At 32.6% G+C, this 27732-nt stretch overlaps 1 protein-coding gene across 1 annotated transcript in view; it reads left to right on the forward strand.

Annotated features, from left to right (window-relative positions):
- The window catches only part of LRRIQ3 (leucine rich repeats and IQ motif containing 3), a 175513-nt gene that overhangs the window by 105153 nt on the left and 42628 nt on the right, over positions 1-27732 (forward strand). Inside the window, exon 6 of the mRNA XM_026497807.4 lies at positions 12162-12291. Within this exon, the coding sequence (XP_026353592.2) occupies positions 12162-12291 (130 nt within the window). The remainder of the gene's footprint in view (positions 1-12161; positions 12292-27732) is intronic.

Here is a 27732-nt window from a genome sequence, read left to right on the forward strand (position 1 = left end):
TAAGTTAAGAAAGAATTTGGGCTTGACCACTGGAGTAGTACAGGAGACACAGAATGGTTATGGTTCTAGAAACTAGCAAAGGAGAGTCAGTTTGTTAAGTAGCTCCACATCTAATGAGTACTGTGAACTCTATTCACTGTCACATGGCTAGCAACAATTGATGAACTACTGTGAAAAGCTTAGCAACATTGAAATTGGGTCAGGTTGAAATAGAAGGCTGGTATTAATGAGGTCTGTCCACAAGTATCAAAGCCTGGACACTATGTTAAAGGACTGTCTTAAGAAGAAAACTGGTATCAAAGATTGCATTGCTAGAATGAAGGCTTGGGAAATGGCCCAAGGCAGATGTCAAGTTAAAACTGGGAAACATTGCAAAGGCAAATAGAGTGATGAAGGCTCAAGAAGGAGATAAAAAAAATAATTACCAGAATTATGTGTCAGGCTTTGAGCAAAGGTAAATTAATAGGGAACTCTAAGTATTGGTCCAGAGAGGCTAATTGTCTCTTATCTTAGGCCCTAGAATTGGAGAGTGGAGTGTGTATTTTGAGGATTTAATAGCTCCAAAGGAGGGAAAGGGTGATTACAGAAACAGAGTTTATCTTATCAGCAGTGTTTTCTTCAAAACAAAACCATTGCTGCATATTGTGAGGGATTCTAGTATTAAAGTTAACTATATTTGATCTTGGCTATTATGAATTAGCCAATTATTGAAAACAAAGCCTCCTCTTCTTCATAGATAAAGCTGATATATAAAAGCATTGTTTTGTGTCCTCCCTCCAATTCACCTCCGTTATAGCACATTGCCTTCTTTCTACAATATGCCATCAAATGGTCTGTAAACAAAGTAGTCACTAAAATGCCTTCAGTCATTTACCTTAAGTTCTTGGCACCAGGGCCAAAACCGCCTTCCCAGAATCTCTTTACTTCTTTTTCTGTTTAAGAATGAGATTATTCCCAGAATTGTTCCTCTCTATCTGTCTGTCTTCAGCTTGCAGCATCAAATGAAAGAATAAAGTCCCTGATAATGTCCCAGAACCAAGATTTGGTCTTTTTCAATATTAGGGAAATCCATTTCCCTGATTTGACTGGAGTATTGTTACTATTATTTTTCTTGTGTATGTTTCTATTTAAATTTATTTATACACTGCTTCCTTTGAAAGTGACTTTTATGTGAATGTCTTTACTCTAGGAAAATAAATCACTTTACATTGTATTTTATTTTGTTTTTGCCACCTTTATCTAGCACAGTGATATGCACATAGGAGGCACTTAACAAATATTTACTGACTTAAAATATTATTTGTTGCATTTAAAAGAAGTATAATCTAAACTCTACTTATATTGTTTTGAACTATAACTCATAGACTAATTATAGTATATTTTCTTAAAATATTATTCCACCATGCTACTGTGAAAAAAGTAGCTAACAGAAATCTGCTTATCACTGAGCTCTTTCTATCTGGGCAGGAAGAAATAGGTTATCATTGAAAGAAGATGAAAATAAGATGCAAGTCAAAAATAAAACAGTGCAAAAAGATCTGACAAATTTATGAACTATGTAAATAAAACATTTTCTTGCCAGTGCTATTACACTAGAACTTAGAATACCTTTCAAAGATAAAGACGATAAAGGGGTTACTCCATATAACAAATGGTCATTATAATAAAATTCAGTATTCCAGAAATTTTATAGGCTGATTATATAAGCAAACTAAAAATAAATTATATAGATAAGTTAACAAATCAATTTTTAATGAATTATTAAAGAAAATGAAAATGGAGAGTCTTAACTTTTTGCAGGATGTTTTTGATACAATTAGAGGTAGAGTACTTGGTATAGGGGCAATTGATCTGACTCACCGTGCCAAGTAATTTTTCCCCCAAATCTTAAGGATATTGATAAATCTTGAAAATACTAGTTCAGAGACAACATTAGTCTTATGCAAGATCTATGTTTTTTTAAATTGGGGCATAATCTTTGTGTGGGAAATAGTGTGTATTCTCAACTACTAAATATATAGGAAATGCCGATATTCATTTCTTAAAGAAACATCTTAGTGGAGAGTAGAAGTAGGAGGAAATATATAAAAAGCATGTCTTTCCTTTTTAACTTTAACTTTTGAATTCATTGAAATGTAAAAAACCTATCATACTTTTAGGTTTCTTGCTATCACATAAAGCCATGATTATTAGAATTTGTGAGCACCTAAAAGCAAATCTGGAGCTTGCTGTCCTCAAGGCAAAATGTAATGTTTGCTGACTATCATTAACTAATGGTACACCTCAAGAGTTTAACTGTATTTTTTTTTTCCATCTTTAAACTTTATCACTGTATTTTTCTTCAGGGTAAAAAAAAATTATGGGTCAATTTTCACTGAAGTGGGCTGGATTTATGTATTCACCTCTCATCAGTGTCAAAAGGAATTGTGCACATCATTCCCTGGACAACAGGATGAAAACCTGTCTCTGATTGGACACTAGGGATATCAGCTGTACACACAAGATAAGTGTAAAGTTGAAAAGAGAAATGCATTTAGTAATTCATCCAAACCAGCATATTTTAGCAATTTGAAACTTGCATTAAAATGATCATGAAATTATTTACTTCCTCATACAAGAAAGTTAATATTACCATTTTTAAAACCAGTGAAACTTGCCATCCAAAAAATTTTGCTTTACAAAGACTGATAATACAGGACTTTTCAAGCTGTCCATCTTTTTTCTAATAAAAAACATAACAAAATCAATAAAATGACCATTCTTTACCACTTACTTAGAATGAATTTTTATTTGTTCAAGGTAAGAGAGAGTGGCTATTTCAGTGTATTTCAATATTGGTCTGTGCCTTGAATGACAAAAATTAGTGTTTTATGAGTCATCTATAAATTGACATCAAATTTTCTTAAAACAAATTTAAGTACCATGACTTGGAAAATATTAACTATTAAGTCACACTACTGCTCTCTGGTTTATTTAGGATAGTTTTAGAGATATTCCATCTAAGCACAGGTGTTTAATGACAATACTCACCTGGAAAACCTGGAGGGACTCAGTAAATTGCAGGCATTTCTTTAAATTTTAGTTGTTGTTTAATGAAATATAAATATTCTGGCAATAACTACTCTAATAGTTTATGAACCTAAAATAAGCCTGTTTGTATCTTTGAAAGTTTTGGTGGCTACAGTTTTGAGTCCTTTTATTCAGCCACAGGAATATTGGACCTCATGTAAATAATAAACTCTGGACCATGGCTGAAATATTTCCAATAAGAGCAGTGGGGTCGAGGTTGTTAAAGAAGTTGTGCTGAATACTCTAAAGTCAGGCAGACTGAGATTTGTGCTGGGGCTATAGAACTTCAGGTTGGCTAAGCAGGGTCAGTGACAGCACTTACCGAGTCAGCTCCCGCGCTCTCTCTCTCTCCCCTGCAGTTCCTAGCACATATGTAGCATTCAAAAGGAAGGAGAATAATTAAACTGCATTTGAAACAGTCATTTTAGTCCATACTATTGTAATAAAAGCTTATGTGAAGCACCATTTACTAATACTCTAAACTCCCAAATGAGTATATTACTCCCAGTTGCAGGAGGCTAAAACCTCAGTTTTAGAAAATATTACCCAAGTAATCATTATTGAGTCAATTTGATAGTTTATCAATATGTATGTATAAAGCATATTTAAGTTGGTTATAATATGCTTTACTTAGAAACATAATTATGTATATGGTTACTCTGTTAATTTATTGAGGGTTTTTTGGGTGTGTGTGTGTGAGAGAGAGAGAGAGAGAGAGAGAGAGAAATATAACCACTTCCTCAGATTCTAAAACTCTAAAGCATATACACTCTCTAAAATGCTGGATTTGCTTAAGATATTTAGGGTAAAGGAGAGCAACCTAAACATCAGTAAAATGTTGGCAGTCCCTATCTGTTCTTTTTTCTTTTTTGATAAGTGTGGGCATTGTTAAACACACATAGAAATATAGACTCTTGAGCTATATGTGATACTAGTAAGGAAAAGTTTGGGTTTTTTTTTTCTTTTCTTTAGAAAATTCTGTTTTGTTGGCCATCATTAAATTTTACACCACCATATGAACTTGTCTCATTTGGTGATTACTTAAGCAGTATTAACTTATATTGCTAATATATACCCTGTCTCTTCTCATTTCAAAATGATTAGATTTACTAATTTAAAAATATTGTAACCAATTAAGTTAACACATGAGGTTTAATAAAATGCAGGTTCTTATTAGGAATTATTTAGTAGTAAGCCGTTAAGCCTGTGTTCTCAACTATCTCTCTCTCTCCCTCTCTGTATCTTTCTTTTTCTCTCTGTGGATATCCTCAGTTTCAGTTTAATCAAATCATATTTAATTGGAAACAAAGTTTTTCTTACTTTGAATGTCTTTATCTTGCATTTTATGTGTTCCATATCTACATAGAGTATTAATCATTAAATTATGAAATATTTCAGAAAGTCTAGAATTTAAGTATTCACAAAATAATAACTTTGTACTGATGCCTAGCATGGTACCATGGATGTAGTTGGCACTCAGTATGTATTTGTTGAATAAACTAATCAAATTTCTCAATCCTTTTTTGTTATTTGTGAGTTGATACTGCAACAGAGGTTGAAGAATCCAGTCAAAGTGGTGCAGGGATATGGAGATAAGTAAACCACAGACCCAGTCCTCAGAGAGAATAATTTCTTCTAGGGGTGAGAAATGTACTTAACTATGATATAAGGTAGAATGTAATAAGGGCTCTGAGAGTTATAAACAAAATAATATTTGTAGAGTTACACACTGTTAAAAATGTGGTCTTTAGGTAAGCCAGATACAGAATTATTCTTAATTATTACTATATAATACATTGGCTATTAGACAGTATAATCAATATATTAGTAAAAAGTAGGACTCTGAATAGAATTGTACTGTCATGTAAATAATAATAAAGGAAGTAAATTTTTGGAGGGATTTTTAAAGAAACATAAATCTGTATACTGTTAAATTTTTCATGCCCTTTACTTACTTTACCTAATACCAATTATTATTATTAATGAACTAGCACCATGTCCTCTCAACTTGAAATTATAACCTATTCTAAAGTCTTTATGGAAGTTTGCAGCATCTCTTTTTACTGGGTTTGACAACTGCTACTAGCAAGTATCCACAGTAATGTTAGACTGAGTGGGCCTCAGTAATTTACACATTGGCACCTCTAATCTTAGTAATGATGGACCTTAGACCTTAACCATTCTTTAACTGAGGGAGCATACCTTTCTATTATGCTTTTTTCCCCCATGTGTTCTTTAAATGTACATTTGCAGCAAAATATAATATTCAGTCACCTTCATTTCCCATGGCTACTTTTTGTATAGAAGAGAAATGTCACACTTTTTTCTGTATCTACTGTGTGTCCTGTATTTGTTTATCCAGGTCATCCTTTGTGAATTCTCTTCCTCATGTATCCAGAGAATTATCATTTCTAGTCGTCTTTGTTAAAGTAAGATTGGGAACAAACACAAGATAATAGCAATTTTTCAAATAGCAGTTAAACCTGCCAGTTGCTTCTAGGGGAATATTTTAAAAAGTAATTTTTCTCATAAAACTTTATTTTAAATCATTCCCCTTTCTCCATGTTTTTTTCTTTTCCTGTTAACCAGCCCTTAGTCTTGAAAGCGGAGTTCAAGTGGCACCTGCCAGAAGTGCATCTCTGTATATTAGCCTCTCCTATGTTGAAAGAACTTCTTGCTAAAGTTAATGAGAGGCTATGTAGCCAAATAGGAGAGTCAGCAGTTTTCATTCAGACAAAAAAAGGGCAACTTCTTTAGTTTGGGTTTTAGCATATGCCTAAAGTTATTCCTTTGAGTATAATATGGAAAACCTAAGATCTGGATTAACACTTTTAAAGATGATGTCTTAGCTGGGAAGAGGAAAGGGAACAAAAACAACAGAAAACAGGTGGTAAGGTACCAAAGGACTAATGATTCTAAAGAGGTTTTGGGGATCATCCTTGAAATGGAGCCTACTTACAGTGACCATATGTAGTGTAGACAAAGCAAATGCTTGGTCAATTATAGTATAAGTAGTATAGGAATAGATAATATAACAATGAATCTCTGTTAATCTGATTTGGTTAAAGAATTATAATTTGCTTTAAAGTTAAAGGGCTCTGATTTGCATAGTACATATGTGAAAACAAAACTACAGTCTTTAGAATTCTAACTAGGCTAATTTGGGAAGCTCAAACCATTAAGGATTGAAAATGAATCTTGATTTTCAGAGATAGAGAGTATAGTATAAAATATTTACCCTTGTTCTAGAAAGTAGAGAAAATTGTTACCGCTGTCACCACTCCTCAATTTTTAAATGGTAAATTATCATCTCTCTTGGGGAAAATAAATATCTGATACAATCATCCATCTGATAGTTTAAAAACCACATACTTATTTAGTTTGTCAATTATAGGTAGCTCCATAGCACCTCAGTTAATCTATTCCAATTTTCAGTAATGTTCTGAGAATTTTTTTCTTGTGATTAGATGGGATTTATTCATACACACATGTCTCTCCCTGCTTTTGTAGCTATTATAGATTATTTTTCCTTTGCTTCTCTACTCACTGCCATCAAAGGAGAGCTCTTTCATTGCCATTTTGGTTCTCTGGCTTATTGTGATGTAGAGCAACAGAACAGGTAAAGAGATGTGCCCAAATAGATGTATAATTATTCTTACCAGAAGGTTATGTTTATGTTTTCCGTATGTGTAACATATTGAGGAATGGTAAAGTAGAAAAGACTCCAGAAAATTAAGAGTTTAAGTTGATGTACATGATGAAGAAGGGGATGAAAGGGTCGTAAAAGAGTTGCTAAGTAAAAAGCTTTGGACAGTATGGAGATTTCAGGATTAAAAGAGAAAATGCTGGAAAGTGTTACTTGGGATAGAGTTGTTTAAAAAAATGCAAGCTCGGAATTTATCTTTATTTTTTTTTTTTAAGATTTTATTTATTTGCCAGAGAGAGAGTGAGAGAGAGTGAACACAAGCAAGGGGAGCTGCAGACAGAGAGAGAAGCAGGCTCCCCGCTGAGCAAGGAGCCTGATGCAGGACTAGATCCCAGAACCCTAGGATCATGATCAGAGCTGAAGGCAGACACTTAAGTGACTGAGCCACCCAGGCATCCCAGGAATTTATCTTTAAATTATGTCTGGTTGGACTCATTCCAAAAGGGAGTTTCACTTTATAGTATGTTGGACCAAAGTTCCTAAACCTCTACTCATTCCTTTTAGTACTTGTCTTTGCTACTATTCATTACACATCAGCATATAATTATTGAATATTTGCTGAGTGCCAGAGGCCATTCTTGGCACTGAGTAAGGAAGACAAGCAAAGTCCCTGCCCTGGTGAACTAGATAGATTGTAGGAAAAAACAAAAAGCAAAAACCAAGTTGTAATCCAAACAAATCTGTGATAAATGTTTTAAATAAAATAAATAGGTTGCTGAGATAGAGAATAATAGAAGTCCTAATTCTCATATGATTGTCATAGAATGTTTTTCTGAAGAGATAAAAGTTAAGACCCAAATGATGAGAAGCTAGCCATGAAAAGTGTAGGAGTGTGTTCTAGATAAAGCAAAGAGCTTGCACAAGGACCTGAGGCATGAAGTAGATTGTTTTGACTTGGGTTTGAAGGACTGAATGAAATCCAGTGTTGTAGGAGTATAATGAATAAAGTCAAGGGTAGCATGAAATGAATTTGGCTATGTGGCCCAGGACCATATTTTGCTGGCTTTTCCAGCTCATAATAAGGACTGGGCACCTTGGACAGCTATCAGGAGATGTAAAGCTAAACATAAACACGATCAGATTTATCTTTTGATAAATGTAACTGAATCTTATAAGAACAAGGGTGAAAGCAGAAGCCAACAGAAGGCCATTTGTGGTTGGAAAGGGTGACTATAGCTTAGACTAGAGAAGTAATAAAATGAAGAGAAGTAGACAGATTTGAAATACATTTAGGAAGTAGAATTGTCAAGATTTACTGATGGCTTAGATACAGGGTTTCAGAAAAGAGGATAAAATAGAGAACAAATTCTAAGTTTTTGTGGTTTGAACAAGAGAATGCTATCATTTTATAAGATGAGGGATATGGTAATTGAGGGAGGTAAGAAGTCTGAATCTTTCTTTGTTGCCTCTTTTCTACCCTGGATGTAAATATGGCTTATTTATATAGGGCTTACTTTAAAAATAATTCAGTAGATAGGCTGCTCTCTTTTCACATTCCAGATTATCTATCCTCATCTGAAAATATGTTGCCCTGACCTGATATAGTGCTTCAGCTATGGTTCCGATCAGAAATTAATATGGTAAGATTGTGTGATTTTCTTCATTCTAGATAAAATGCTTAATATAGCATAAGGTCATCATACAATGGACTCTTAATTTACTCTTAAATACAACATTGTATCCTCTTATCACTCATGATTTTAAATTACATTATGTATCGTAGTGATTAAATGCATTTTGCCCAACTATAATATTTATTTTTATTACACTTCATCTGTTTAATTTGATTGATTGCTCCAGTCTATTGAAAATATTTAAAATTTCTGTCTCGAGTTAACTGATTTTGTTCTTTTGCCACCTCACCTAAAAATGTCGTAAACATTTCCTTTGTATTATTCAAATCTTTTGTATAAATATTGATCATGATAGGGCTAAGAACAAGTCTGCTTATGACATTAGAGATCTCACTTCAGGCTGCATCATTTTATGAATCCTCACTCTTTTTCACGTGATGACTCAACATCTCTAATCTCCATCTAATGATGTTGTCTTTCCAAAGTTCTGAAAACATTTATCTGAATATATTACTGAAATTAAGGTTTATCATATTGAGGATGTTTGAACCTGAATTAATTTTGACCCTGTTAAAAATGAAATTATATCTGGTGTATTCATTTGTTAACTTATATTGCTTCCTCTTCTAAATGCTAACAAACATCCTTAAAACTATTTTCTAAAATTATTGAGGAACAGTGTTAAGGCTTAAGGTATTTCAGTTAATAGAATATACTTTCTGTTACTGAGAACAAGATATTTATTAGATTATCCTCAGTCTTCTGATAACTTTTCCTTCTCCATGATTTTGAATATGTGGGCACATTCTTTTCTTTTCTTTTCCTTCTTGTACTGTGTACACAGAGAAGCCCAGTTTCTTTACCTTGGTAGCTTGTGTAAGTCTCAGTTCACTTAGGGCTTTAGATGCTCACTGTCATATATGCAAGCTTTCTCATGGATTCTTCTTTCTGTAGTAGATTCTTCTTTTTTAAAAGCCAAGTGATGACAAGGAATGGCATGTGGATGTGTGAAAAAGGATAAGTGGTAGAATGGAAGAAAATATATTTCTGAAAGGAACTAACTAGCCGTGCATTTAATTTTTAAATAGAATAACATATTACAAATGTAAGTTTTCAATATCTAATTTTTTAAAAGATTTTATTCATTTATTTGACAGAGAGAGAGAGGGAGCACAAACATGGGGAGCTGGAGGCAGAGGGAGAGAGAGAAGCAGGCTCCCTGCTGAGCAGGAAGCCCGATGCAGGGCTCCATCCCAGGACCCTGGGACCATGACCTGAGCTGAAAGCAGACTCTTAACTGACTGAGCTACCAAGGCTCCCCTTCAATATCTAATTTTTAAATTTCATGATTCTATAAATTAATTTTATTTGTGATAGAGATTGTATACTCACATTCGGCAGATACACACTTATTTTAAAAATTTCCTTTATTCTTTCACGGGAAGGCAAAGGAATTTGTATTAGTAGAAACAGATTGCTGAACATATCCTTACATTCTAAAGGGTCCATTTCTATGGTTGAAATAGAATTTGGGATGATTTTTAATGTATGATGAATTGCACTGTTAGTAGAGAGAGACAGTAGCTATAAAAATGGAGCAAAATATATAGAAGTAAGAAAACACAAGAATGATGATGCAGAGGACTAATTGAAGAGGACTGATAGATGAATTTGGGGTTGAAAAAGCATTTAGAATTGTTTGTTAAATATTTGATTGCAGAACAGTAGTCTACGTTAGTTTTGTCATACTTTGTTTAATAGAAAGAACTGAGCCCAAATGAAAATAGAAGGAATATTATTTAAAATAATGTTATATTTTGATAATGTGTTAATATTGTGTTGTTATAATTAATCTTGACAAACTTTAGAAAAAAATTAATATAAAGAGAATGTATAAGCTCAGAAGTAACTGCTTATTTGTCTTTCTAGCAAAAACTAGTATTTTTGTCATGCAAAGAATGGAAAGAAATTATGTAAAAATTGACTAGTGAAGGATTTTGGGTAAAGAAAAATAACTGAGATTCATTCCAGGACTACATAATACCTAGTACCTATCATGAGCACTAAAAAATTCTTTCACAATGAGTCATCGCATAAAGACAAATTGTTTTCAATAAATTATATGTGAGAATATCACATATAAAATTTAAAAGAAACTCAAGGATATTTAGTTAAATTCATCTGTTTTGTGCATTATAGGAATTTGGGCAGAAAAATTGTAAATATAGGGCACCAGGACATATATCCAAGTGTCTTTCCTAAGTTGTAGAATAAAGGAGGTTTGGACAAATGGGCAGGTCAAGGTAGAGGAAATACAATGATAAGTCTTTTATCTCAAAATCCTATCTGCTGTAACATATTAGAGAGTTTATGTGACTCTCCTCTTCTTGGACGAAGGTGGTGCTACTCACCAAAACCAGAAATAAGTTATAATAGGTTGGGGGAAAGATAGGACTTAAATTCAATTGAATATGAGATGTCTGTGAGATTTTCCACGGTGAAAGAGCACAGCTCGTAGTTATTAATGAGTACTACATAAAAAGCAAACACCTCAGAAAGGAATACTATTGAAGATACATATTTGTGAGTCTTCAGAATTTAGGCCAGTGGAACTCATCAAGAAAAAGCATAATATCCTGGGAGTGTTTCTCAAAATACAAATGTGTATCGCCTCCCAAAATTCTCAATTTTTCTCTGTGACATAATGTGGTAGCCTACCAATATCTGCCCTTTTCTTCTTTCTTGGTAAGAAACCCCAAATTTTACTCCAGGCAGCAAAGTACCTACCAAAAAAGCTGCCCCTTTGTCACTAAGAGTGGCCAATAAGATATAAACAGAAGTTACTGGAAGGACCTCTGGAAAAGTACCTTAAGACACATGGCCTGTGCACTTTTGTCATTTTACCCTTTTCCTCCATCTTGTTGACTGAAATACTGACATGGTGTGTAGAGCTCTAGTACCTATCTTGACTCATGAGTAAACCTTGAGGATAGAAACCATATAGAGGGTAAGACAGAGATGATAAATTTTGAAAGAGCCTGGGTTCCTGTTGACCTGATGGATCCTTTGTACCATGCTGGATAGACTGTGAAGACAAAGACAGACAACACATTATTGTTATTATTTTTATTAGATTATTAAAACATTATTAAATTAATTATTAAATTATTTATTGATTATTAAAATTTTTATTAAAACATTCCCAACCAATTTACAGACATTATATAGTTTACATCTAATAGTGCCCCCAACTCTCCACCAAGTTCCTTTTCAATATTCTACTTGTTATTCCTTACCAGATCCATTTGTACTTATAAGATTTGTGATAATTCTGGTCCCATTTCTCTTTCTTTCTATGTTACTATCTTTTCTAGTATTCTGTAAAATAGTTTTGTCTACCCTTTCTTAACCTAAACCTTTCTTCGGCTTTCTGGGCAACACCATCTTGCTTCTCTTTGTTTATTCCTTATTTTTCTTCCCCAGTGATTTTTGTTTGGTTTGGTTTGGTTTGGTTTGGTTTGGTTTGGTTTGGTCATGGCACCCTCCTGACAGGTCCCTTTTCCCCTCAATCTCCCTTCAAGTATGGTCCAAAGTATATAATTAACTCTTAGTAGAAGGACAGTTTATTAAAATACACAATGGAGCTCTTTACAGCTTTTTCCTAACTCTGCCTATCTCACAGATTTTTCTTGGTCTTTTAAAAAAAAATCAATCATGGTAGTGTATAATAAATGTGAGAGTTCTTTGAGAACTCTAAAACCTATATAACAGACATTATCATGGTTGTCATTGCTTTTATTTTGTTTCCACAGAGTATATATTCTCCTGTTTATTTAAAAAATTCTGGAGAACAGAGAAAACATGTTTCTTCTATTATGTATGAATTAAAAACAAAAGAAATTGGTATAAAATCAAAAAAATCAAGACATCTCATTCAAAAAGGTTAGTTATATGAATTTTTAAATTATATGTATGAACATATTTTGATGAACAGTAAATTCATTAGAAATTGGGCATGTTAATTTTGAACTATAAATATAAGATACTGTGAAATATATGTTGAGATGTCTAGTTAAAATATCCATATCTCATTTAATAATTTATAAATGTACATATTCAATAAGTTGTGTCATGGATATCAATGACTGGATTTTGAGCATAAGGTGGGAATTAAGAGAAATAGGTGTTAGCAGGAACCATATTGAATTGATAGCTTTGTTGCTTTATGGCTTTGTCAGCATGGTTCCTCTTTCAGGAAATCTGTCAAGTATCAGATTAATTAATATAAATAATTTCAGTTAACTAATGATATTAAATTTCCTTCAGGCTTTGAACATAATTGTTTTGTCAATAAAAATAATTTTATCTTATGTTAATAAGATTTTGGTTATCAAATATATACTTGTTTTTTGTTTCTGCAGAATTTTTTCTGATAAAATTTTATGTATGATCAATGGCATTCTTTACCTCTTTCACAGAAAAATCATATAATCATTTTTATTAAATTATTTGAAAGAATTATCAATTTTCTTTTTTCTTTTTCTTTTTTTCTCTCTTTTTTTTTTCTTTTTTTAAAGATTTTTATTTATTTATTTGACAGAGAGAGACAGCCAGCGAGAGAGGGAACACAGGCAGGGGGAGTGGGAGAGGAAGAAGCAGGCTCCCAGCAGAGGAGCCTGATATGGGGCTGGATCCCAGGACTCTGGGATCACGCCCTGAGACGAGTAGACGCTTAACACTGAGCCACCCAGGTGCCCCTAATTATCAATTTTCTCAAGGTTTTCTCTTAAGCCTTTTAAAATTATTGTGATAAAAACACTTACCCTGACACGTACCCTCTTAACAGACCTTTAGGTGCATAATGCAGTATTGTTAACCACGGTCATAATGTTGCACAGCAAATCTCTAGAACTTTTTTATCTTGTATGACTGAAACTTTATGCCCATTGAACACCGCCTCATTTCTCTTTCTCTAACCTTTTAATTCTTAAATATTCAAATCTTTCTTTTTAAAAAAACTCACGATGGTGTCTTTATCCCCTTTTATTTTCTTTATATATGAACTGATTCATACTTTGTCTATCTCTACCGGTTCCTTATCTGTCAGTAGCTTTTGTTATTTTATCAATTATCCGTTAGTTTCATGTGCTGTATATACATTTCATAAAGCTCTACATTGTTATTTAAAAGTAATTTTATTTATATCCAGTTATTTAACTCCTAGATTCATAAACAAAAGTGAAATGATGGAAAAATAGTGGTTCCATGCACCATACCTCTACACTTAATCTTCCTGATACCCCAAGACAATATTATTTAATAATTTTAACTAACTTCTTCTGCTGTTTACTTTTATATTTCCAAGTAACATGCCTATTCTGCTAAAATGTCTTTTTTTTTTTAGTTTTAGATATTATTTACAAATTTCCACTGTGAAAGATGGAAATTTAATTATCTTAATTATAATTAAGATATAATTATATATATGACACTTATATATCCCCTCCTCTATTCTCCCCATAGAATTTTATCACCACTATTTGGGGGTTAATTAATATTTACTGTTTTAATTGTTATGGCTGTGTACATATTGTTCACAACTGAGCCACACAATACATCAGGATATGTTTGCTTTTTTTATACTATTTTTTTGAAACCTTGTTTGAAAATCTCATACCATTCAAACCACCACTCTCCCCAAGCACACCCACACACATATATTTTTTTTCCATGATATTTCTGCTCGAACCTTTCATTTTACTGATTTAATTAGGACTGTTTACTCTCTAAACCTACTCTTAGATTATCCATCTTGGTGTACATCTCTTCAACTGTGATCCTGAGAATTCATTTGTCTCCATGCTATGTAGGGAATCTAAGTTCCAGAATTCTATATCTTGGTCTGACTTGGTTTATTTTTTTATTTTAGTACAGTACCTTCTCTATTAGTTGACTGAGAAATTATATATAGGAGGTAAATTTTTTAAAACCTTGAAAGCCTAAACATACCATTATGCTACGCTTATATTTGGTTGATAATTTGCCTACCTAGAGCTTCTTTCAGAATTTTTTCAGAATTGGTTTATCATCTAACTTCCAGTGTTTCCTTATGGAGAAGTCCATTGCCATTTAGTTCTCAGTCTGATATATATGAATGTCTGTTTATTGTTTTTCCCTTCTGACTGGAAACTTCTAGCATTTTCTTTTTATACCAGGTATTCTGCAATTTCACAGTGATTTGTCTCATAAATATTTGCTTGCTTAGCTGTATTGTTTTCTATTCAATTTATTGTAGTTATTCAATCTGAAAATTTATATACATCAGTTCTGGGTATTTCTCTTGTATTTTTATGGTAATATATATAACATAAAACTTAACCATTTTAAGCATTTTTAACTGTACATTAAGTATGTTTATATTGTGCAGCCATCATGACCATCCATCTGTGGAACCTCTTCATCTTCGTTCTTCAATTGAAACTGTGTGCACATTACACATTAACTCCCAATCCTCCCCCACCCCCAACTTCTGAAACCACTATTCCATTTCTCCCTAGAATTTGATTACTCTAGATATTTCATATAAGTGGAATCATACAGTATTTGTCCTTTTGTGACTGGCTTATTTTATTTAGTATAATGTCTTTAAAGTTGATTTATGTGGAAGCATGTCACATTTATTTTTCCTTTTTAAGATTTAATAATACATATTCCATTGCAGTCAACCTTTGAACAACATAGCCTTGAACTGTGCAGGCTCACTTACGCAGATTTATTTTTTATAAATACTAGTACTGTAAATCTGTTTTCTCTTCCTTATGATTTTCTTAATAACATTTTTTTCTAGCTTACTTTACTGTAAGCATACAGTATATCATACATATAACATACTAAATATGTGTTAATTGACTATTTATGTTAACAGTAAGACTTTTGGTCCAGTGGTAAGCCATTAGTAGTTAAGTCTCTGGGGAGCCAAAAGTTATACATGGACCTTCAGCTGTGGAAGGGTGTAGTGCCCCTAATCCCTGTATTTTTCATGAGTCAACTGTATGTTTTGTTTATCCAAACCAACACTTGAGTGGCTTCTATATTTTAGCTATTGTGAATGATGCTGCTATGAACATGGGTGTACAGATATCTCTTTGAGACCCTGCTTTCAGTTATTTTGAGTGTATAGCCAGAAGTGGAATTGCTGGATCATATGATAATTTTATTTTTAATGTTTTGAAGAATCATCATACTGTTTGCTACAGCAGCTGTACCATTCTACATTCCCAGCAACAGTGCACAAGGGTTCTAATTTCTACACATCCTAACACTTGTTATTTTCTTTTCTTCTTTTTTTTAATGGTAGCCATTCTAATGGGTGTGAGGTCATATCCCATTGTGCTTTTGTTTTGCATTTCCCTAATGATTAGTGACACTGAGCATATTTTCATGTGCTTACTGGCCATATGTATATCTTCTTTGTAGAAATATTTATTTAAGTCATTTATTGTCCATTTCCTATTGTAGTGTTTGCTTTTTTGTTGCTCTTGAATTGCAGGATTTATTTATATATTCTAGATCTCAATCTCTTATAAATGTATGATTTGCAAATATATTCTCCTATTCTATGGGTTGCCTTTTTACTTTGTTGATAGTGCCCTTTGATGCACAGAAGTTTTTAATCTATTTGGGGTTAAATTTTTGTTTGTTGTGTAAAGTACTAATCCAACTTTACCTTTTTGCACATGGAATCCAGTTTTTTGAGCATCACTTTTTTGTTTTTTGTTTTTTGAGAGAGAGAAAGAGGGCATGTGCCTGGAGGTGGGAGGGGAAGAGGGAGGCAGATAATCTTAAGCAGGATCCACGCACAGCGCAGAGCCAGATGTGGGGCTCAGTCTCAGCTACCCTGTGGTCATGATCTGAGACAAAATCAAGAGTCGGACACTTACCCAACTGAGCCACCCAGGCGTCCTTGAGCACCATTTGTTGAAAAGACTATCTATCCTTTCCCTATTAAATCATCTTGATATTCATTTTGAGAATCATTTGATCCTATATGCAAGCATTTACTTCTGGGCTTCTATTCTATTCCATTCATCTATATGTCTGTTTTTATATCAGACCCACACTATCGTGATTACTACAGTTTTGTAATAAGTTTGAAAATGATGAGGTGTGAGAACTACAATTTTCTTCTTTTTTGGGATTATTTTGGCTCTTTGGGTTCTCTTGAAATTTTATATGAATTTTAGGATGGATTTTTCTATTTCTGCTAAAATGCCATTGGGATTTTTATAAGGAGTACATTGAACTTGTAGATTACTAAAAATTGAATAGTAGTTTAGCAATATTAAGTCTTGTAGTCCAAACATAGGTCGTTTTTCCATTTATTTCTGTTAATTTCTTTCAGCAACATATTGTGGGTTTCTGTCTTTCACACCCTTAGTTAAGTTTATTCTAAGTATTTTATTCTTCTTGATACTATTATAAATTAAATTATTTTCTTAATTTCCTTTTTTGGATCCCTCATTGTTTATGTATAGAAACACAAATGATGTTTGTATGTTGGTTTTATGTCCTGTAACTTTGTTGAATTTTTCTATTAATTCTAACAGGGGTGTGTGTGTGTGTGTGTGTGATGTATTTTCTACATGTAAAATCATGTTCCTATCAACAGAAATAATTTTACTTCTTTCTTTCCAATTTTCATGTCTTTTAGTTCTTTTTCTTGCCTAAAGGTTTGGTTAGGACTTCTAGTACTATATTAAATACAAGTGCAAAAGTGGGCATCTGTCTTATTCATGATGTTAGAAAAAAATTTTCAGTGTTTTACCATTTAATAAGATGTTAGCTATGTGGGGTTTTTTTTCTTATATGACTTTTATTAGATGGAGGTAGTTTCTTTCAATTCTTTTTTATCGTGTTTTTATCATCAAAGGGTTTTGAATTTTTGTCAAAATATTTTTTTTCTAAATTGATTGAGATGGTCATGTTGTTTTTTCCTTCATTCTATTAATGTATATTACATTGATTGATTGTTATATGTTGTATCACTTCTTGCATTCCAGGAATTAATCCCCCTTAATCCTGGTATACAGTCTTTTTAATATGCTGCTTAATTGAGTTTGTTAATAGTTTCTTGAGTATTTTTACACAGTATTCATAAAGGATATTGGTTTTCTTTTCTTATAGTTTGTTTGTATGGCTTTAGTATCAAGATAATGTAGCCTCATAGGAGTAAGGAGGTATTCTCTCATTTTCAATTTTTTGGAGGAGTTTGAGAAGGATTGTTTTTACTTCTTGCCCAGTAAAGTCATTTGGTCTTTTACTTTATGTGTTGGGAAGGTTTTGATTACTGATTCAATCTCCTTATGAGTTATAGATCTATTCAGACTTTCTGTTTCTTCATGATTCAGTGTTAGTAGGTTGTGTATTTCTAGGAATTTGTCTATTTCATCTAAGTTATACAATTTATTTTCATACATTTATTCGCAGTATTTTTATAACCCTTTTTATTTTTGTAAAATCATAATAATGTCCCCTTTTTCACTTCGGATTTTAGTTTTTTGAGCCTTAGCTCTTTTTTTCTTATCTTTCTAGCTGAAGTTTTATCAATTTTGTTTATATTTTTGAAGAACCAAACCTTGTGTTCATTGATTTTCTGTGTTGTTTTTATAACTTACTTTGTTTATCTCCTCTCTGATATTTATTATTTTCTTTCTTCTCCTAGCTTAATTTAGTTTATTCTTTTTCCAGTTCCATAAAATTTAAAGTTAAGCTGTTTATTTGATACTGTTCTTCTTTTATAATGTAATCATTTATAACCATACACTTGCCTCTTAACACTGAATTTGCTGTATCCCAGAAATTTTAGCATATTCTATTTTATTTTCATTTGTCTCAAGATATTTTATAATTTCCATTGTGACTCCTCTTTTTGCCTCATTGGCTATTTAAGAGTGTGCCATTTAATTTCTACATATTTGTGAATTTTCCAGTTTTCCTTATGTTATTGATTTTTATTTTCATGCCATTGTGATCAGAAAATATACTTGGAATAGTTTCAGTATTTTTAAATTTATTAAGATTTGTTTTATGGCCTAAAATATTACATATCCTACATAATGTTCCATGTGTACTTGAGAAAAAATGTATATTCTGCTATTGTTGGTAGTAGTTTGTATATGTCTATTAGGTCCAATTTGTCTATAATGTTGTTCACGTCCTCTGCTTACTTATTGATCTTGTCTCTGGTTGTTCTATCCAATGTTGAAAATGAGGTATTGAAGTCTACTACTATTATTGTAGAAATGTTTATTTGTCTTCAGTCTGTAAAAGTTTATATTATTTATTTTTTTCCTCTGATTTTTGGTGGATGTGTGTTTATAATTACTCCATCTTCTTAGTGAATTGGCCCTTTTATTATATAATGCCCTTTTTGTCTCTACTCAAGGTCTACTGGTTTGAATGCTGATCTCATCTAAAATATAACTTTATGAACACATCTAGAATAATGTTTGGCCAGATATCTGGGTACCATGGTTTAACCAAGTTACCATATAAAGTTAATTATCACAGAGGTTTACTAAATATAGAATTCTCAGCTGAAAGGTTTTTTTGTTTTAATTTCAACATTTAAAACAATATCCTCCTACTGCCTTCTGGCATGCAAAGTTTCTGCTGATATATCTGCAAATTATTGAAAACCCCTTGTATGTAATGAATCACTTTTCTCTTGTTGCCTTCAAGATTCTTTCTTTGTCTTTGTCTTTTGACAGTTTCTTTATAATGTCTCTCAATGTGGGTCTCATTTTGCTTATCCTACTTGGCATTTATAGAGCTGCTTTGATTTTTAAATGTATGTGTTTCCTCAAATTTGGGAGGTTCAGCTATTATTTCTTCAAATAACATATCTGTTCCTTACTTTCTTCTCCTGGGACTCCCATAATGCATATTTTGATCCATTTGGTAGTATGCCATAAGTTCTTTATTCCCTGTTCACTTTTCTTCATTCTCTTTTCTTTTTGTTCCCCAGACTCTATTATTTCAAAAGATCATCTTCAATTTTGCTGACTTTTTTCTTTTTTTTACTTGTACTGTTGAACTGCTAGTGAGTTTTTCAATTCAGTTATTTTATTTTTCTGATCCTAAATTTGTTTAATTCTTTTAAATAATTTCTGTCTCTTTATCGATATTCTTATTTTGGTTATATATTGTTTTCCTTATTTCTTTTCATTATTTGCCCATGTTTTTCTTTGTCTCTTTGAGTGTATTTAAAACAGTTGTTGTAAAGTTTTTGTCTAACACGAAAAGATGTTAACATCACTAATCATCTGGGAACTGCAAATCAAAACTACAATGAGGTATCACATCACACCTGTCAGAATGGCTAAAATCAACAACACAAGAAACAACAAAAGGTTGGGGAGGATGTGGAGAAAAAGGAACCCTCATGCACTGTTGGTAGGAATGCAAACTGGTGCAGCCACTGTAGAAAACAGCGTGGAGGTTCCTCAAAAAATTAAAAATAGAACTATCATATTATCCAGTAATTCTGCTATTGGGCATTTACCCAAAGAATATGAAAGCACTAATATGTATATGCACCCCTGTGTTTATTGCAGCATTATTTTCAATAACCAAATTATGGAAGTAGCCCAAGATAAATGGATAAAGAAGATACGTATATATACAAATATACATACCGTGGAACATTACTTAGCCATAAAAAAGAATGAAATCTTGCCATTTGCTACAGTGTGGATGGTGGTAGAGAGAATAATGCTAAGCAAAATAAGCAAAGACAAATACCATATGCTTTCACTCATTTGTGGAATTTAAGAAACAAAACACATGAACAACAACAAAAAAAGAGGAAAGAGACAAACCAAAAAACAGACTCTTATCTAGATGGTTACCAGAGGAGAGGTGGGCGGGAGGATGAATGGAATAGATGAAGGGGATTAAGAGTACTTATCTTGGGGCGTCTGGGTGGCACAGTTGGTTAAAGCGTTCAACTCTTGGTTTCAGCTCAGGTCTTGATCTCAGGGTAGTGAGATAGAGCCCTGCATTTGGCTCAGTGCTCAGTGTAGAGTCCGCTTAAGACACACTCTCCTCTCCTTCTGCCCCTCCCCACCCTGTTCTCTCTCTCTCTCTCTCTCTCTCAAACAAATAAATAAATTTTTTTTAAAAAAAGTACTTATCTTGATGAACACCAAATAATGTATAAAACTGTTGAATCACTATAGTGTACACCTGAAACTAATATAACATGATATGTTAACTATACTGGAATTAAAATAAAAATTTAAAAATAAATAAAGTTTTTATCTAGTTAGTTTGATATGTATGTTCAGGGACAGTTTTGGGGGATTTAGTTTCTTCAAATGGACCTTGTTTCCCTATTTGTTTTCTCTGCTTTGTGATTGTTGAAAATTGGACATTTGTAAAATAGCTACTTCTTTGAATCTTTGCTGACTTGCATGGAAGACTTTCACTATTTAGCCAACCCCTAAGCCTTGAGACAGCTTAGGGTAACAGCTTAACATCTCCTTAGGTCTTTTCTGGGCAAACATCCCCTCTGGGTCAGTGTGTGTATGGTTTTCTTTTCTTTCAGTTTTCCCCAGGTTCCTTTAAATGCCTTAATTTCTCAGAGACTCTGCCCGGTTTCATTTTGGGGACTTAGATTTTCTTTTCTATTTCTCTATCCTCAGTTTTCTCCCAGGAGTCTGTGGATCTGCAATTCCCCTGCAGTTTTATGTATCATTACTGCCTTCAGTGGTTTTCAACCTGATATCTAAACTATATTGCCATTCCTCTCCTGAGGATTTGAGTCAGGTGAGAGACAAACCAGTCCTTTAGGAGCCCGGAAACAAACTTGAACATTCCAAACAGGTTTTATTCTGTGCTTTCCATCCTAAGGGAGAGAAACTAAAAATGGGCTGCTTCTTCCTGACTGTGCTACACCACACTGGTGAGAAGGTAGGGAAGAGCAACTAGAAATGCCACAAAATTTCTTACTGTTTTGATTGTGACTTTTTCTTATTTCGGTGTTTACCTAGTTGCTGTAAATCTTTTATTCATTTCTAGAGCTCCTTTAAAGTTATGTTAGTCAGTCTGTAGTTATTTATTTGATGTTTCCAAGGGAGAATAAGGATGCGAGCCTAGTCTGCCATCTTGCTGATACATTATTCTTGTATTTATTTCATCATTTTCTCCATTGCGTAGTCTCTTTCTATGACTCCTATTATTCAGGTGGACCCCTTGGACTGATTGTCTTTCTTACTACTTAACCCTTATTTCCCCATCTCTTTTTATATTTGTTCTCTTTTCTGGGGTGTTTACTTAATTTTATCCTCTACTTTTTTTTTAAACTATGTAATCAAATTTCTAAGAATACTGATATTTTGGATTCATAGATGCAATATCTTCTCTACATCTTGGAGGATATTAATATCATATAATTTGTGTGTGTGTGTGGTTGGTTCTTCTCCGTGGTATCTTCTCCTATTCCCCTAAGTTACTTTCTTCTTAACAGCTTTTGTGAAAAATGCTGCTAATCCTTGTTTGTTTGCTCATATTTAAGATTAAGGTTCTGAAATGCTACTTGGAAACTCTGTTCATAAATGTGTTTGGGTTTTATTGACGTGTAAGCATTAATTTAGAATTATTTAGTGGGGTCCAGTCTCTTTATTCAGAGACCTGTAATATGGGGTTTCTTCAGAAGACTCTTCCAATACTTTGCCTGTGATATGTGAGCAACTGCTGTTGTTCTCAACGTGGTATGAGGCTTTTCATTTCATCTTCCAATTTAAAGCCATCCCGCCTCTGCATCCTTAGCTGTACCTAGTGCCCTTGAGTCCATAATTTTTCTGTTTTAACTTCTCCAGAGGGTGAATCTTTAGTCTCCTTTAAGAGCAAATGGATAAAAGAGTCACCTGGTTATGTGTGGTTGCCAAAGGATCTGTTGATCTAATTATGTTTTTCAAAGAATTTTTTAAACTATGTTTCAAATTCCCCACCTTTTTTAGTGTTCTGCATTGTGAATCGGCTTTCTTCTTTGCTTGTCTACATCAAACCTTAATATTCAACTTCATAGTGGCTGGTTGTCAGTTACCCTTCATCCATGTGCTTCTAGCTTCCAGATGATTTTTGGTGTCACTGATGCTTTCTTTCTCATTATCTTTGAATTTTTTTTTAAAATTTTCCTTTTTGATCATGGCACTGGGGTGCAAAGAGGGAGCAAAAAAAATGTGTTTACGTTTTTTAAAACTTTCTGTTTAATCTGAAGTCTATATTGATACTTTAAATTGAGCTGACTTTAAATTGAGCCATATTTTATATTAAATATATAGAAGGAGGGAAAAGTTGGAACAAGAGAAGGAGGAAATAGGGAGTTTTGGGACACCTATCCTGTTCCAGGCAAAGGATGACTGAACACTTAGAAACCATCATTCATAAATCATACTGAGTCCTGATTGATTTCCCTCTCAAGTGAATATTTTGTGCAACCACAACCAATGTATTGTAAAAATTAAAATGTCTTGGCCATCCCAGTGCTAGATGATGTCACATTGTAACAATTTAATTTATTATTAATGTTTTACAATGAGGAAAGTGAGTTTAAAGAGCCACAATAACTTATCTGAGGTCACATAATCCAAAAGTGACAGAGCTGGAACTATTTCTAGGTTAAGTTTCCTCAATCAAAGTCTAGTGTCCGTTCTGTTTCACAACGATGCCTCCTGAGAACTGTAAATGTTTCACTATGTAATAATTAAATTATGTGCATGGGAATATGGTTGTATTAGATTAAGCTATCTGAACCTATAAATTTAATAAAATCTCTCATTCCTGTGTCATTCCAAATATTATGGAACCACCCATTTTACAAAAAATTCTATTATTTTCCACTTATTTTTAATATTTCTGATGTGTAAAAAAGCTATAGAAATTGAAGAGTATCTTATTTATCTAAAATCATTATAATTAAAGAAATAGAGTAAAAATAACATTTTCCTATATTTCTTTCATTTAAATCATAACCAATTACCTTGTACTTGCTTTAATAAAATGGTTAATTTAAAAAGCAGCCAGAAATTGTATTGATGTTCTTAGAAAGATTTCACCAGGGAGGGGGGGCATGAATTTTTATCGATTCGGGATAAAAAAATTATTTCAATTTTTTATTGAGTAACATTTTCTGTTTCTTTTCAATCATTGGATTTTTCTATTTAGACTTATCCTAATCCATTTGATCAAGTTTTACATAATAGCATATATTCAAATTCATAAAGCATGGGAAATACCTTTTCCTGTTCCATCCTATTTCCTCATAAAGGATGAGAAATAGCTCTCCTTCCTTCAATACAGTTTTTCCTTTTAGAATAATTAGTATAATTTCTTTCTCTGATCATACTAAAAAATAGGCTCAGCATACCTTATTTTGGAAGATTATGAAGTTTGGCAGTCTCCTCCTTCTACCATTTAGTTACTATTAAGTAATAACACTGTGTTTGAGATGCATACACCTTCTGGACTCATTTCCTCTAAATTGAAAGATGAGCAATGCTGGGAGTACTGAGTGGGTAAGAGTGCTGTGACAGTCCCATAAGAAGCAACCTCTTTTAACTTTAATGATTGTCATAAGGAGAATTATTTTCCATCCTGGCTTCTACCTATTCTTTGGGGTTTGTTAAAACCTACATATGATAATGCATAAGTCCATTAGATCAAACTTTTCATTGTTATTCAAATATTCCATTTTTGAACAGAGTACAATATTCTATTTTTGTTGATTTTCCCTTTGTCTACTTAACTAAGAATTAAGGGAAAGCTATTAATATATTCTGCTATAATTGTGGATTCATTGGCTTCTCCTGAATTCTATCAAATTTTGTTTTCTGCATTTTGAGGTAATTTTATTAACTACCTATATGATTATAATTAGTATATATTCTTGGTGAGTTGAACCTTTTATCATTATGTATTTACTTGCTTTATCTCTAATAATGCCTCTTCTCATGCTCAATTTTGTCTGACATTAGTATAGCTGCACCAGCTATATTTTAAACTTTTTCTAATATATTTTTCCATCCTTTTACTTTTGACTTTTTGCTTTATACATTCATCATGAAAATAGAAAAATAGTTGGGCCAGTTTATTTAGTCCATTTATATTTATTACATTTATTAAGAGAGTTGGGCCTGTTTCTTTCTTTTTTTTTTTCCAGTTTGTTCTGCCCTTTGTTTTCTTTTTTCTTGTTTTTTCAAAATTGGTATCTATATTTCCTCCCCTTTGATTTTTCATTTTGAAATAATTTCAAATCATTAAAAAAAGGTACAGAAGTTACACACTATTCCTAAATACCCTTACCTGTTCCATAAATGGTATCATCTTAAATAATCATTGTACAATTATTAAAACTAGGAAGTTAACATTGATACAATACTATTAACTTATCTATGGACCATATTTATGTTTTGTCAATTGTCTAATATCATTTTTCTTGTCCAGGATCCACTCCTACTGTCATCTAGGTTATAATGATGTCATCATGTATATACTCCTTCTGTTTATTTGGTTTTAACTTTTAGGTTTTTTTTTTAAGAAAAAGCAAATCTTACCAAGTTATGCAGTCAACCTTACTTTCTATATCATTTGCAACATCTCTAGATTCATTTCTCATCTCATTTCACTTCACTTTCCTTCAGAAGGGTTAATGTGAAGCGATAGTAGAATACCTTTTTTAACCTTTTATCCCAAGGACTATATTTACCATCACATTTGAACAATTAGTTGGCAAAATTTCAGTCTATGTTCAAAATTATTTTCTTTCAATATTCAAAAAATATTATTTTATTGTTTTCTTGCATTCATTATTGCTGTTGAGAAGTTTGATGTCATTTAATTCTTTTTCCTTTAAAAGCTTTCATTTTTATTTTTTATTTATTTTTTTAAGATTTATGTATTGACTGAGCACAGAGCCGATGTGAGACTAGATCTCATGGCCCTGAGATCATGACCTGAGCCGAAACCAAGAGTTGGATGCTTAACCTAGTGAGCCACCTGGATTCCACCCCACCCATTAGAAGCTTTTAAATTTGTTTCTCTTTGGTATCTGAATATGTATACTTAATATGTATACATATACTAATTTGATAAAATTAATTTAAAATAAAAAGAATAGACTATTCAACTGTATTATATACTAGCTGAAAAGTCTTCAAATAAAAGAATAGAGAGTGTTTATTGAATTTGAACAAGGGAAGTCAGAATTTGACAAAGACCAAGTTCAACAAAGTGGCAGAGACAGGAACCATGCTGGCAAAGGTTAAAAGTGAATGAAAGTAATGAAGTGAAGACATTAGCAAATTTTATTTTTGGCGGGAGTTTTACAATATATGGCCTTCATGTTCATAATAATCTCAAGACACTGAAAGAAAGAAATTAACCTTCTGAATAACAGAATTTTTAAATTATGGTCCAAAGACATTTTTAGTATTATGAATATCTTATTATATTTATAATTTTAAAATTGATCATCGATATATGATATACAAAGGAATATTGTAATTAGTATTTGAATAATCAAAACATTATTTCTAAAGTTAATCCTGGATATCAGAAAGTTTACAAAATATAGGTTGTTAAGTAGGAAAGAAAGTTTGGTAAAAAGCAGATAGGCAATTACTCTTCTCTCCTTTTAAGGTAAAGAGAATTTGAATGAATGTCTACACGTTAATATTTTTCAAAGTGGTACAGTCTGCTAATAGGCATCGAGCTCCTACTAGGCCAGAAGTGCCTTCATTAACCAGAGCATGAATGTGAGCAATTACTGCCTCGTAATATGGGTCATCACTAAAAGGACCTATCCCTAGATACAATTTCTCTGATTCTTAATTCTTTTTTTCCTTTGGTCACAAATCCAAATTAGAGGAAATTTAAGAATGTGATAAAATAATTAATGTCTCTTTGTTCCCCCAAATGCAGATATGAACCCACATTCATTTTATTTATAATTTCAAGGGGTACATGAGTCCACTAAGCCCTATTCATGGTCCTTAAATTAGTTTACAAAAACAAGAATCACATAATTTAGTTTACAACTAAGTTTTTATGATGCCTCCAGAATCTCCAGAAAAAGTCTGCCCTGGTCGGTAATTGTTCTGGTATCATCAATTACACATCTTGTTTATTTTAATATCTTCAAACCTTGAGCAATTCCTAAGCCTTAGGCACTGCGTAAAATTCCTTTGAGGCGTATGTAATGTGCAGTGATTCTGAAAGAATATAAATTAGTCTGAGTGCTGTTCATATCACCTGTTACCATAATCCCAACTTTAAGATATCATTCTCTAATATTAATATTCATGCATATAAATATAATGTGGATAAGCAAGCTTTCCATAGCCATCCTATATAATTTTTAAATGTTTAATTAAAAATAGCATTAAATTATGTCATGATATGGTTTTTCTGATCTTTAAATTGTTACTATAAGGTCAGCCAGAATAATTCATAATTCATATAGTACTGAGCATTGCAACTCCTACATGGTGCCATATTTCCCCATTTACTTTCTCAGCAGGACATTTCAAAGTGGCAAAATTTTAAAATATTTTTCAGAAAACAAATACACTAATGAATGAAGGACCCAGGGCTATTTATACCATGACTATATGTCTCAGTATTGTCCTTGAAAGTCTCAGTTAGTGCCTGTTATCCTGGTGTAATTATTAATAATAGTGTCTCTCAGTCTTAAACATGTCTCAATTTGAGTGATTTTATGATTATGCAAGTTATGTGCTATCCTCACTTTCTTTCATCCACAAGCCAATTTAACATGAATGAATTCTCAAATTAGACTCACACAAATCAGAGATCTTATCCCAGTATCAAACTTTACTAATAATTTCAAGGATACAAATAATCAAGAGGCTTAAATAAAGCAGAGAGAGATCTGGAATATCAAGGGTGGCTTTGCAGGTTCTTTCTTCCCCTGAAAAACAAGCACCTATGGCTCAGCAAAATAGATGAAATGTTTAGTGAGGTTTATGGGTTTACCACACACTGAGAGGCAAGTGTTTACATTATGAAATATTTCTGTTTTTTATTTCAGAGAGTTGTATAGTTTATATGACATTCTCTGGAGAGTGTAACCTCATAGATTTTGGTTTATTTAATATAAGCAATGCTTTAGCCAGGCACCATCGTGCTAAAGGCATTCAATAGATAAGGTCTTTTCCTCCTAGAAATTATCATTTGTCCGTTTTTTCTGGAGTTTCTGTTGACATGGGGATTATATTAGATTGCCTGCCTTCTTTCCTTTCCTAGAGGCATCCACTTTATAAACAATGAATGGATCACTGTCCAGATGCTTTACCTCTTTAC

The sequence above is a fragment of the Ursus arctos genome, unplaced genomic scaffold (assembly GCF_023065955.2).
Source record: "Ursus arctos isolate Adak ecotype North America unplaced genomic scaffold, UrsArc2.0 scaffold_12, whole genome shotgun sequence".
Lineage (NCBI taxonomy): Eukaryota > Metazoa > Chordata > Mammalia > Carnivora > Ursidae > Ursus > Ursus arctos.